The following is a 12012-nucleotide window of genomic DNA, read 5'->3' as shown; positions in this document are numbered from 1 at the left end:
CTTCAAACATTGAAAGACCGCAAGAATCCTCGGGAAGTGAACACGGCCATCAGCATCTCCGTTATGGCTCAGCCCTACACCTCCTACCGCAGAGCTCCAATCCACGAATTCAACAACACAAAGAAGGCCACCAACCACCCAAACAGCAAGAAAGGGAGAAAAGGAAAACAATCCGCCCCGACGGGCGCCACACCATCGGTCGGAAGGCGAGATCCACGATCGCCGGCAGCACCGACAACCCGGAACAAACGGCGACGCAGGGGAGACGAGAGGTCGATCCCCAACCACAGCAAAACGCTAACCTGCAGGCTGGCGAAGAAGCAGATCCGGCGCCGACATCGCTGACGGAAGAATCAGCAACGCCCTCCTGGAGTAGCAAGTCTGTCGCCCCATCAGCAGGCGACCAAAAACTTCCGCGGAATGTCAGCACGGCCATCCCCGGAACCCTAGCTCCGTCGTAACCAACGACGAGCAAACCTATCTATGACTAGATCTACCTATCTAGACTAGAAACTACACCGGCAGTGGAACCGACCCCCTCCCCTTCTTCTCCGGCGCAAGAAAGGTCGCCGGAGACGAAGGGGAGGCGGCGGAAACGACCCCAGACGCGATTCGCCTCCCCTGTCGCCTCTCTCTACTGTAGCAGGGTGGAAGCAGCGAGAAAGGGAGCAGAGAGGAGGCTATACTGCGGGTTGATTTCGCAAAAGATCAAATTTTTTTTTACAAAATGACAGAGATTCACATGATCTGGCTGCCCAGCCGATGGGATGGTGGGTGACGTGGCCAGCTGGAAAGCCTTTTTTTGGTTCTGAAATCGTATATAGAGATTTGTTATTAAGAGTTGCACCAGTTGACTGAACCCGATCGTGTGATCTGTTTACATTCCCATCCTAGACTTGGCCCGAGAGGCTGAGATTGTGGAAACAAAACGTCCCAGATTGGTATCCTTTTGCACAAACTTTATTCAATGATTGCGCTTGGATTGCATGCAGTAAACTGCACATTGCAAGCTGGAAATTTGAGAATGAGAGCTGCATTCGCACAGATTAGTGACTACCCTGAATCAGGCAGTGCTACGAATAAGAAATCTTGAGATAAAAAAAAAGGAGGAAAAGGAACAGGGGTGTATGGCTAGGGACCGTGTGGGACACCAAGGCATTCTCTGTTTCTGCATGGTATTTGTGCAGAGGGGAATTATGACAGCATATATTAGTATTACTACTGAACTCAAAAAGTGGCAAAAGAATTATGTACTATAAGGAAATGCTTCTGCAGCTTTCAAATAAGGTGAGGCTATGTATCCACTCACTTGACCTTATTAGCCGCCAACCTTACCAGCTGCAGGTTTCCTCTGCTTCATTTTGGCAATGCTCAAAAGATCACCAAAAAGTGAATCTTCTGGTCTGCTCTGCTTATTTACTGTCGTTCCATTTGAACCACCATTTTGAACTGAAAGGCTGTTCATCCTCTGGGAAAGCTCATTTGCGCTAGCATATGCATATGCAGCGTTTGGAATATAGTAGCCCCCAGATGGTTGGCCATATCCATTACCAGATATCTGAACACCATACAGCTGTTGTTGGTTCATCCCATAATATCCTCCTCCAAATGCCTGCTGGGGATACATGACCATTCCTTGGTTCATTTGCATCGAAGGGTACATTACACCGTACTGCATGTTCAACTGCATAGGCTGTGGCTGTGGAGGCCCCAGCTGTGTGCCAGCAACCGGTTGCAATTGCAGTCCTCCTGGTTGTCCCCTTGGCATTGGTTGTGCTGGCATGAATCCATTACCTTGCTGACTGACTTGCAGCGGTTGAGGTTGCATGCTTTCTGGTTGTAATGCTGTCCCAACTGGTCTGTCGTCGTCGAATGGGTTAGTCGATCGTTTAATTTCCCATGGCGCTGGTGGCATATATCCATTTCGATTATCTGAACCTGTTAAAAAGTGATTGTGAAATGCTGGAGCTATCTTAAAATGGATGGGGCATGCAGACTTTTTGGACAAAGTTGATAAGCTAACTCTTTGATGAAACATTAGCCCTACACAGGGAAGGATGTTTCGTAACACTACTGTAGTCACAGAACATTTGAAAATAACACGGAAAAAGAAACAATAACGTGCTCCTGTTTATTGTGAAAAGTTTTGTACCTAGCTTGGACTTTATCAGAAAGCAGTGTTTTAATAAATATATGTCCATTAATTGAAGGTATAGTAATCAATCTTTTCCAAAATGCTGAGAAATAAAACACAGGGAAACTATTGTAGAACAAGCAAACGCTGAGAAAGAAATCTAGTACCATAATATAGGGCTTGCTTTTCGGGATTTGTTCCATAAGCTGGCTGCCCATTCGATGAACCTGTAGTGTTCAGTTGGGTCTGTTGATCATAAGGTACAATGGCATTGGATGTGGCGTCATTTGGATAAGCAGATGGATGCTGAGACACAGCAGGTCTTACTGGAGGAGTATATGTTTGTGATGAAATAGAATTTGAGCTCGAGGAATTAAAAGAGTTTGGAAGGTTATTGTTGCTCTTTTTGGCAGTATTTTGTTCAAACATATCTGCAAAGGCTAAGACGTTCTGATCTGAAGCTGAATATTCAGTGACAGGAACAAGCGCCAGGGAGTTTGCAGGTTCTGGTTTGATATAATCATCTCCACTAAGGAGGTCGATCTTAGGAGCTGGTGCCACATGAGCTTTTGAGCTACTGGATGATGGAGGTGCAGGAAGTGCTAAAATCTCAAAGGGAGACTGGTTGGTGGCACTTGTACTTGCTGAAGACCTGAAATATGTAGACAGAAAAAACCTAGTTAGTTAACTGTTGTGGGTTAGTGGAGAGGAGAACTACCAAACAATGGGAACCGATCAGTTCCTACCAGTTATCAGAAATCTTTGCTCGCATCTAGATTTTGTTATATGGATGATTTATGCCCTAAATTTTTTAGGTTCTGAAGGGATTACATAAACTTGAATGGAGAAAAATGTTTGTCCCAAAGATACAGAAAAGCACTAACTACTCTAATTTTGCTTTGCATAGCGAACAGTTTGATGAACACTGGTTCTACGAGTTTCTAAGAACCCAAAATTCCATATACACACGAGTGTCACATGCCTAGTAAAATCGAATCCAATGATTTAAACAAAATGCTAAATATGATGTTCCAACCTTTGAACTGGTTCTTTTGCAGTATCTGTCTTTCTTGTTGCAGAACTCTCAATTTGTGACTGCAGAGATTTTGGCTTTTCTACCCGAATTGCTATACCTGCAGCAATAGCATCATGTTTTGCAAGGACATGCTGCAAATCATCATTCAAAGAAAGACCCTGGCTGAGCAACTCCTCATTCCTGTTCAAACATAGCATCAATGCACAAGTCATAAGAAAATGTAAAAATTGACATTGGGCTCCATGGTTGCAATTAATGAGTTATGGAAAATATTGCACCAAAATATTAATTGTGGCACTATACGATATGTTGGCATAAACATATTCTCATTCTGATATTTTACAAGTCATCAAAAAACTGACAAGAGTCATCAAGGAAACTTACGAGGTACTGTTGACAAGCTGTACTGCTCTTTGCTTGTAGGAACGGCATTGATCCACAAGGTCAACAATGACATCCTGCCTAAGCCCCTGCATATTCAGTATAATTTAGAAATCCTGAACTGCATGTAGATTAATTTGCAATAAAATGTCGAAAACTGATGAAGGTGGTCACTGACAGTTTCTTCCACCCATTATAGTTGTCACTGACAGTTTCTTCCACCCATTATATAAAGCACAATTAATTTTCTGAGGACAAAATAGCTACAAGTTCATCAAGAAAGTACCTCTCGGTTACCTGGATCCAAAGCATCCAACATCTCTGAAAGAATATCCATGATGCCACGTGCATTCTGAATTTCTGTAAGGCTGGTGAAACAACCATGATCATTCCCAAACTTGTATAAAAGCACAGGCCAAGTTATCTAACGGACGGGAACTAACGGTTCACAAACATCCAAAACATGAAAGAAATAAAAAGCAATTGCTCAAGCGAAGAACCACAATAAATGTCAAACTGAGAAACCTTAACATGAAAATAAGATGGCAAAAAAATCTAACCACTGGAAAGTAAGCACTTTCATAAAATTCCGAATATCTTTACCAGACATTGTACATGAGAGCAAATAATTCAGGGTTTTAGCTTTTCACTTATTTTTTTCCTTACCGAGTTGTCAAAAACAATTCATGAAAAAGGAACTAGACAACATGCATACACTTTCAATTCTAACTTATCATAATATTCATTAATTAGATTAATGGCATCATGATAAAGATGTAATAGGAACACCATATCTGCATAAGCTAAATTAGAAAGAAAAACATAGCACCGTATCCTCATTTTGTTTTACTTCAGTAGTTGAACATGTCGCTTGTATAATGAAAGTATTTAAAATTTACCTTAATGCGGGGAAATCCGGAATGGACAGCTCAGGTTCATCCTGCTGAGAAATGCGTAAAGGAGGGGGATAGTTTTGTAGAGGATGAGTCTGTGGAGTGACGATTGGCATAGAACCATTTGATCTTTGAGGAAATACAGCTCCAAGACGCTAGCATATGTATGGAGATTGGAAACATTACTGAATCAGTCATACGAAAGATTGATTCTCAACACAGAATATTAATTTGGAGACATAATCATGTTCGTGCATGCTTGTGAAAATTGAATTATCGATGAAACTTCACTTCTGCAACTGACTTATCGAAACATTGTAGACAGTGGCCATTTGGAAAATGAGTTTCTAAAAACGGGAAATGAATAAAATAGTACAATATGTTTGATATGTAAGAATAATACCAAGAGCTCCTGGTATGCTGCAAAGTATTGTGGATATCTTGCATGTTCTCCACCAAAAACTTCTTGCCAAGTGTCGATCAGCGTGAGTATCCTCTCTTTTACATGATAGTCATGCTACAAATCCAAAAGCGAAGGCGTCAAGGGTTTTTTTTGGCAATAAATATATTAAGGTTTAAACTGTACGTGCATACCCTTTTCTTAACTATCTTGACCATTTCATGAAGTATGTCTCTCTCAGCAACATGCATATGGACAATGTCCCCACAATTTTTTATCATCGTCTCCAGCAACTGAAATAAAGTCGAGCAATACTTTAATTCAGTAAAGGATTAATGAAATGTTATTAAAAATTTCAAGCATGACCTGGAGCAGATTATTTCCTCTGCATAACATCTTCATAACTGATAATCCGCTAACCAGAACATTTCTCTGTCGTAACCCTTGCTCATAATTTTACTTTCAAGGACTCCTATATTATATCTTAACTAAACTTGCTAAATACAGATCATTCACTGCTGAATCCTGATAGTGTGAGTTATCAAATGCTGGTGTCCTTAAAATTTCTTCATGTGATACATAGGACATACATCACGACATGGAAACAATTCCAGTGATCAAGTTGGAAAGACCATCAAGAATTACTCAGTCATTACTCATCGCAGCTGTGTTGTCACAAACAACTCAATTATATGCATTGACACGTAGTCTTTCAAGAAAATTTGTATGTACATATAATATGAAAGGTACAGTACATCGAAGAGGACCAATCAATGGAATCATTCAAAAAGTTTATAACAACAAATGAAATAAATGATGAAGCGAATTCAAGTACCAGGAAGGGTTTCTGAATCATATTTACCGTGAGAGCAAGAAGCTGGACCTTTGGGTTCTTGTGTATAATGCGTTTCTTGAGCGACTTCACCACATCTTTTGTTTGCCTATGTTGGGGAAATATGAAAATTCTTAATACAAAATTATGACAGCACATCAAGAGTACTTTGTCGAATAAGCTGCCTGGAGTACAATAATGCAGCTCTAGTTTCATGGAAGCCCTCTGTCATATATTTAGTTGGCCATTACTTAGTAAAACAGACCATTACTTAGTAAAACAGATACAACTAGACCAATCCCAAGAGCAATTAGATGTATCTCTTTCTACATTGGTCGGAACGTAATGTCTCAATTAACTCCACGAACATGCCATGGCACAAATGTGTAACAGTTCACTGGATAGAAAAACTAAGACAGACCTGAAAAAAGTTAAACCAGCAAGACTCCAATTTCAAACAATTTAAAGGAGCATCAAGCAAGATCTGAGAACCAAGGAGTATGTATGGCCTTTATAGGCATTCCTTAACTGAGGATCATATCAATAGTGAAATTGCAAAACTTGAGCAGATCCCTATAAATCCAACCCTTTTTCTTTAATTCGTAACACAGTCACTAGTCTACATGATAAAAACTAACAATCCTAGCAACCAAAACACAGATAAATGACAAGCCCAAGTCCCTATAGACAAACGGAAACCAAATCAGATGTCCATAAGTAAGTCAACATTTTTAATTTTTACTGTTGTTAAATATTTTCATATCAAGGTTTTAAGTATTTAACTAGTAACACTGGCAATGGCAAAGACCCGATCTCTAAACAAAAATTACAAAAGAACTAACCCCAATACAAGTATACAACAACCAGCCAAGGAGCTCATGGCACAGTGGCAAAGACCACTTGCCGGGAGGCTCCCGCCCATGATTCGAACCTTGGGTGCGGCACCCACCCAGGGTTCGAACCCTGGGTACGGCACCTTAAACTTCAGGGGTCTGCCGGGCGGGTTCGAACCTTGGGTGCGGCACCTTAAACTTCAAGGGTCTGCCTTGAGGTATCTCTTTCAAAAAAAAAAAAGTATACAACAACCATGATCAAGTTCAAACACTGCCCTTGAGTTAAATGGTTCAATTGATTTAGAAATGAATCATTCACACTTTTTGTGCAAATTAATCTGCAGAAAAATGGGTATTTCTTTCAAAAAAAAAAGCATACAACAACCATGATCAAGTTCAAACACTGCCCTTGAGTTAAATGGTTCAATTGATTTAGAAATGAATCATTCACATTTTTTGTGCAAATTAATCTGCAGAAAAAATAAAATTAGGAGTCACAAAGACAGATTGTACACTACTGCACAAAAACTGCCCTGAAAACCAACAATTCTAATCGACCGTAACATTTTGATACCTGAAGTTTGCATTTCAGCCGGTAGACATTATACGACAGTACATGAAAGTACAACTTCCAATTCCACAGGAGGATTTTCTTTAAAAAAACGAAACAACTTGACAGGAAAGTATCCCAGAAGAACCACATGACTTGATCGATCCAAGAACACACCTCGGCTGAAAAACAAATTCACAGTGCAAGAATGGAGCAATTGAGAACCCAACGTTCCTGAAGTCTGAACCTCTTTCCCTTGACACTGTAAGATGAACTGATGACACATATCGACCAAATTCATCGGCCCGGAAAGGTCAACATCTTCCCGACCAAACAATTTAATAGTCAGATTTAACCCCCCCCCCCCCCCCCCAACAATGGATAGAAATGGAATCAGCTTTCCATAAAATTCAGAAAACCCCAAATATCAGCAATAGAACAGCAAAATAAACCGTGAAAACCGCATGTGAACAATCGAAGAAGAGAAATTCTTTGATCGTCCTCACCCAGGGTCGCGATTGAGGACGTCGCAGATCTCCAGGTTCATCGCCCAGTCGGGGCCGATGAGCATGTCGCTCGTCGCCCGCTCCACCATCACCGACGACATCTCCGCTCCGGCAGAACACCACCACACAGAGCCTCACGAAAGCCGGAGCCGCCGGCCCACGCAGAACCGAGGGAGCAGGAAAAATCCCAAAACCGCTGCCTTCTCGCCCACAAAAATCCCTCCTTTCTCCCTTGTTCAGTTGTTCTTGTTCTTCTTGGCCGGCCGGCGCCGTCCTCCGGTGAATAGGCAAAAACCCAAGAAATGGTGGTTTTTGTGGTGGATTCGGTGGCGGAGGAAGCGAAGGTCGTCGTGTCGCGTCGTATCGTTCGAGGCGCGGCTGTCTTTCGGCGGGCGCAACAAAACCTGACGAATTCTGACGACGCAGATTGTAGTTTTCCTGTTGGTTTTGCTCCGCCCAGTTTCGTCCCCTTCGCCTCTCTCCCTCGATTGCTGTCTTTTTCTTTCTTTCGACCTTTACTTTGAGGGGGCGAGTCATTCTTCTAAGAGTGTCTCTAAGAGATTTTTTATATCTTTTTTAGTTTATAGGAATAGATATTTTTATAAAAAATTACTCTCCAACAGTCTTTTCAATTAAATATGTAAACATAGACATACTCTATTCCGGTTTTCTCGCTAGCTAGAGATGGAGAGCGAGAATGAATCTCTAAACTACACATAAGGTATAGAGAAACTGTTGAAAAGTATAAGGGTATAAATAACGAGTTTTACTCAAACAACTCTCTAAATAATGATTTAGAAAGCAGATTTTAGAAAGACTTTGGAGATGCTCTAACTGCTACGGACATCCATTTAGAATCGGGACCAATCATGTACCTATCTCCTATTATAATTCTGCTTATATGATGTTCAGACGATTTGGCCATTTCGTGCATCGAGCCGGCGATGTTTCTTTTTTTTTTCTGAATATCATAAGTAATCTTGCAAGTCAATAGAGTCGGATAACAAAAAAGACAACGAAGTTGATTGAGGTACTTGTATCGCCAATCAGTAAATTCTTGCTTAATAAAGTCTGATGAATGTTTCTTTTTACAAAAGTTCACTAGGTGCCTACACTTGTGGACTTATGGATACACCCTCTAATATTGATGAAAGATGAATTGGAGCATACATATTGTCGCTGTTGAGAATGGACGACTATAAAACTACTCGACTGCTCATTTGTTGTGCGTTTGATCGGATATGGTCTAGCACGCAGAGACTCAAGGATTTAGACTGGTTCGAGCCGGAAATGCCCTACGTCCAGTATGGGGGTGATGTTCTTGCTCTATTGCTCTCAAGCCCAGGTGCTCAAAGTTCAGAGGGGAGCTTACAAACCTTTCGAGCGGTGTATTCTGTCGGAGTCGAACCTCTAGCAGTCGAATCCTTTCCAATGTGGGGGGCTTCCCCTTTTATAGTTCAAGGTGGGGCCCCCTGTTTACATATATCTATCGTGGTGTCTTAGTTCCGCTTAAAGGTCTTCATCTTTGTCAGTCGTCGGGGCCTACCCGGTCGGTTGGGAGTGGAGAGGCTTGAGTCAGGTTGGTTTTTTTGGGCAACGGGTTGTCTAGGAGCTGTCCCTTCCTTGGTTAGTCGGGGTGGCTTGGCCACTCGGGCGGTCGCTCGGAAGTCGTCTCCCATCCTGTCCGTCCGTACCTGCTCCTCCATCCGCAGCGCTACCGCGCGTCCTTCCCTGCGTGGCTTCTGTCTGAAGGACGGCACGCCCGTTGAGGGGTGTCCTGCCACGGTCAGGCGGTGCTGCCCGGTCACACCCGCTGGCGTAATGGAGTGGTGTGTAGAGGGAAGCTATTATTACGGCGTGGGAGGCGGTGCTCGTTGACGCTCTCTCCCGTTGCGTCGTGCGGCCTACACGACCGGCACTGTGCCCCTGTCAGGGGGTCCTGTGGACCACGTACCCACAATGTGAGGAGAGGAATGGGCATCGTGGGAGCCTGTACGGGACCAAGCTTGACTGGCACGCCGTTGTACGGGGCGGCAGTCTTGGAGCGCACGGCCCGGGTCACTCAGTACGGTATTGACCCGGGAGTGCTAGGTCAGGAGGCCTCCACGTGTCCCCGAAGGGCTGTCCTCTTATCGCGTTTGGTGCTGGGAAATGGCGGTCGCCCGTACCGGTTCGTGGGCCGAACTGCGGTGAGTCCAACGGGCTGCTGGGCTGATACTGTTTGAGGCGGGCCCCTTTGGGGACCCCGGGTTTACACCCCCATCACATATGGTCTTCTTTGAGAAAAAAAGGAACATACATACTTTTTTTTAAATAAAAAAAGGTTCCGGTCTCAAGCATTCACTTGTGAATGTCTACAACCACTCAAACACACCACTCAAATATGTATGCAGTACGTAGATTGCTGGCATACGTAACCAAAGACACCATAAGTTTGAAACAGAAAAATAAAATGAAAGCTATTTACTAAGCATCAATCTTGCTCCTGAAGTTCCATCCAACCTTAATAAACAGCTCCATAACTGCGCTCTCCAATCGACGACAGCTTTGAAGAACATACATATGGTTAATGGTGAAAATTAATGTATATGGCTCGTGAAATTCTATGGGAATTCAGAAAAAGAAAGAAAATATAATCAAACACATCTATTTTTGAAGCCCTGAAGATAGGTATAAAATCTCATATATTTGCCAACAAGACCCTCGCGTACATTTAGACCACACCAATCTGTACCCATCATCAAGACCAGAGCAGAAGTAATTTATTTACCAAAAGAAAAAAGGTCATATGTAGAAATTAGAGAAGCGGGAATAGTATAACTTATGCAACTACTACATCCATCAAACCGTCTTGTGTTAATTGTTGTAGAGTGAATGGATGTGTATTTCCATTGATTGATTGTTGCTTATATACAAGACCAAAAGACAAGGGCCCAAGAGACATGTCCCTTTGGATGACCCCTTCATGAATGGTAACTTCCTAGTGACATCATAATGATGTCATTAATCTAATTATTTAATTACAGAATTGATCACTAATTCCTAATTCCTTCATAACACTCCCCTTTGATCAATTTGCCATTCTTGTAATCAATTTGATCTTCTTGTGGTCTTGTATCAATCGAATAACTCCTTGAAAACCCTATGGAAAAAATCAGGAGATGCAATACAATATATCTCTCCCAAAAACCTTTCAGAAAAAATGCAAGGAGAATCTTTGGAAAACCCTGTGGGAAAAATCAAAGTATTTCCAGTATACTAGGCAAAACTCCTTAAAATCCAGTGGAAAAAATAAGGAGAAACACCATAATATACAATTACCAATGTTAGTAGACCCTTGAGATAAACCAGAAGTCTTAGTCTAATAACGCCTTGACCCTATGGTCAATATGCTTCAAATATCATCTTCCAAAAATCCCGGTGGGGAAAACTAGATGGCATAGTATATAATTTTATGTTGATATTGCCTCATCAAAAACTTTATATGAGAAACCTCAAAAAGAAAAAACTCACATAAAGAAAAAGAGTACAATGTATCATATGTCTCAATATCATCCACCAAAAACCTCTTCGGGAAAAATAGATGATATGACATAGTCTTGTGTCGATATTGTCTCGTTAAAAACTTTATATGAGAAACCCAAAGGGATAAACTCATACAAAGAAAAGAGTGCAGTATGATGCTTTCAACAAGTTATTAATCAGAGAGATGAGAGATTCTCCCCCTGAAACTTGCAAACCTTTCATATCAATATATTCTACACATATGAAATGTGGAGTATAGTAGACCTTGTGAATATCTCTTCGAGATTATCACAAGTACTTAGTTTGCAAATGTTCATATGCCCATATGACCTATGAAACAGAACCATCTTAATGCAAAATATTGCATTAAGTATAACTTGTCTCCATCTAAACAACACAAGCTGCATTAACTTTATAGATAATGATATTTAATTCAATATAATCAATACCACATAACTTTAGTATGTGATATATCATTCTGCCAAGCTATGCACATCCATGTGTAGCCTTGTACAGTACAATGTCAGAATAATTAATGGAATTGACCATTAAATGTCTACTTAAAGACTATTATATAATGATATTTCCATATTCATGTAGAGCTTATTTCAATGATCTGGAATTTTGGGGATCTTATAGATAACCAGAATCATAATATCCACGTAATCGGATCATGGATTATACCAAGTTCGTATGTGCTATTTTAAGATATCAAAGATATTCTTAACTTCAATCTACCAACCTTAGGTAGAATAGCGCTGTTATTAGATAGCAAATTATTGCAAAGACAATATCCGGCCGGAAACTTTTGCAATATATGTATTAGCGCATAAATAGCACAAGAGATAATGAACTACATGACCCATTATGCCATAAAACAATCTCCCCTCATGTTTCTCTATCATGAGGTAGAACCACCATA

At 41.3% G+C, this 12012-nt stretch overlaps 1 protein-coding gene across 1 annotated transcript; it reads right to left on the bottom strand.

Moving 5' to 3' along the window:
- Positions 1–1071: 1071 nt before the first annotated feature.
- Positions 1072–8074, bottom strand: LOC120655350 (TOM1-like protein 9). Its single transcript, XM_039933108.1, has 10 exons — positions 7566–8074; positions 5707–5785; positions 5039–5137; positions 4848–4961; positions 4451–4599; positions 3838–3919; positions 3555–3640; positions 3171–3350; positions 2302–2786; positions 1072–1938 (listed from the first exon to the last, which is right to left on the bottom strand). The coding sequence occupies exons 1-10, from the start codon at positions 7664–7666 to the stop codon at positions 1319–1321; spliced, it is 1995 nt and encodes a 664-aa protein (XP_039789042.1). The 5' UTR covers positions 7667–8074; the 3' UTR covers positions 1072–1318.
- Between the last annotated feature and the right edge of the window lie 3938 nt (positions 8075–12012).

Source organism: Panicum virgatum, chromosome 1N (assembly GCF_016808335.1).
Source record: "Panicum virgatum strain AP13 chromosome 1N, P.virgatum_v5, whole genome shotgun sequence".
NCBI lineage: Eukaryota > Viridiplantae > Streptophyta > Magnoliopsida > Poales > Poaceae > Panicum > Panicum virgatum.
The sequence above is the reverse complement of the archived record's forward strand: the minus strand, read 5'-3'. Positions and strand labels throughout refer to the sequence as shown.

What these genes read in the sequence shown, in the direction of transcription:
- LOC120655350 (XM_039933108.1), bottom strand. Translation starts at nt 7,666, where the DNA reads ATGTCGTCGGTGATGGTGGAGCGGGCGACGAGCGACATGCTCATCGGC. An exon ending in TCAAGATAGTTAAGAAAAGG is followed by an intron (nt 4,962 to 5,038) that starts GTATGCACGTAC and finishes TTGGATTTGTAG; the next exon opens with CATGACTATCATGTAAAAGA. An exon ending in TGGATCCAGGTAACCGAGAG is followed by an intron (nt 3,641 to 3,837) that starts GTACTTTCTTGA and finishes CTGAATATGCAG; the next exon opens with GGGCTTAGGCAGGATGTCAT.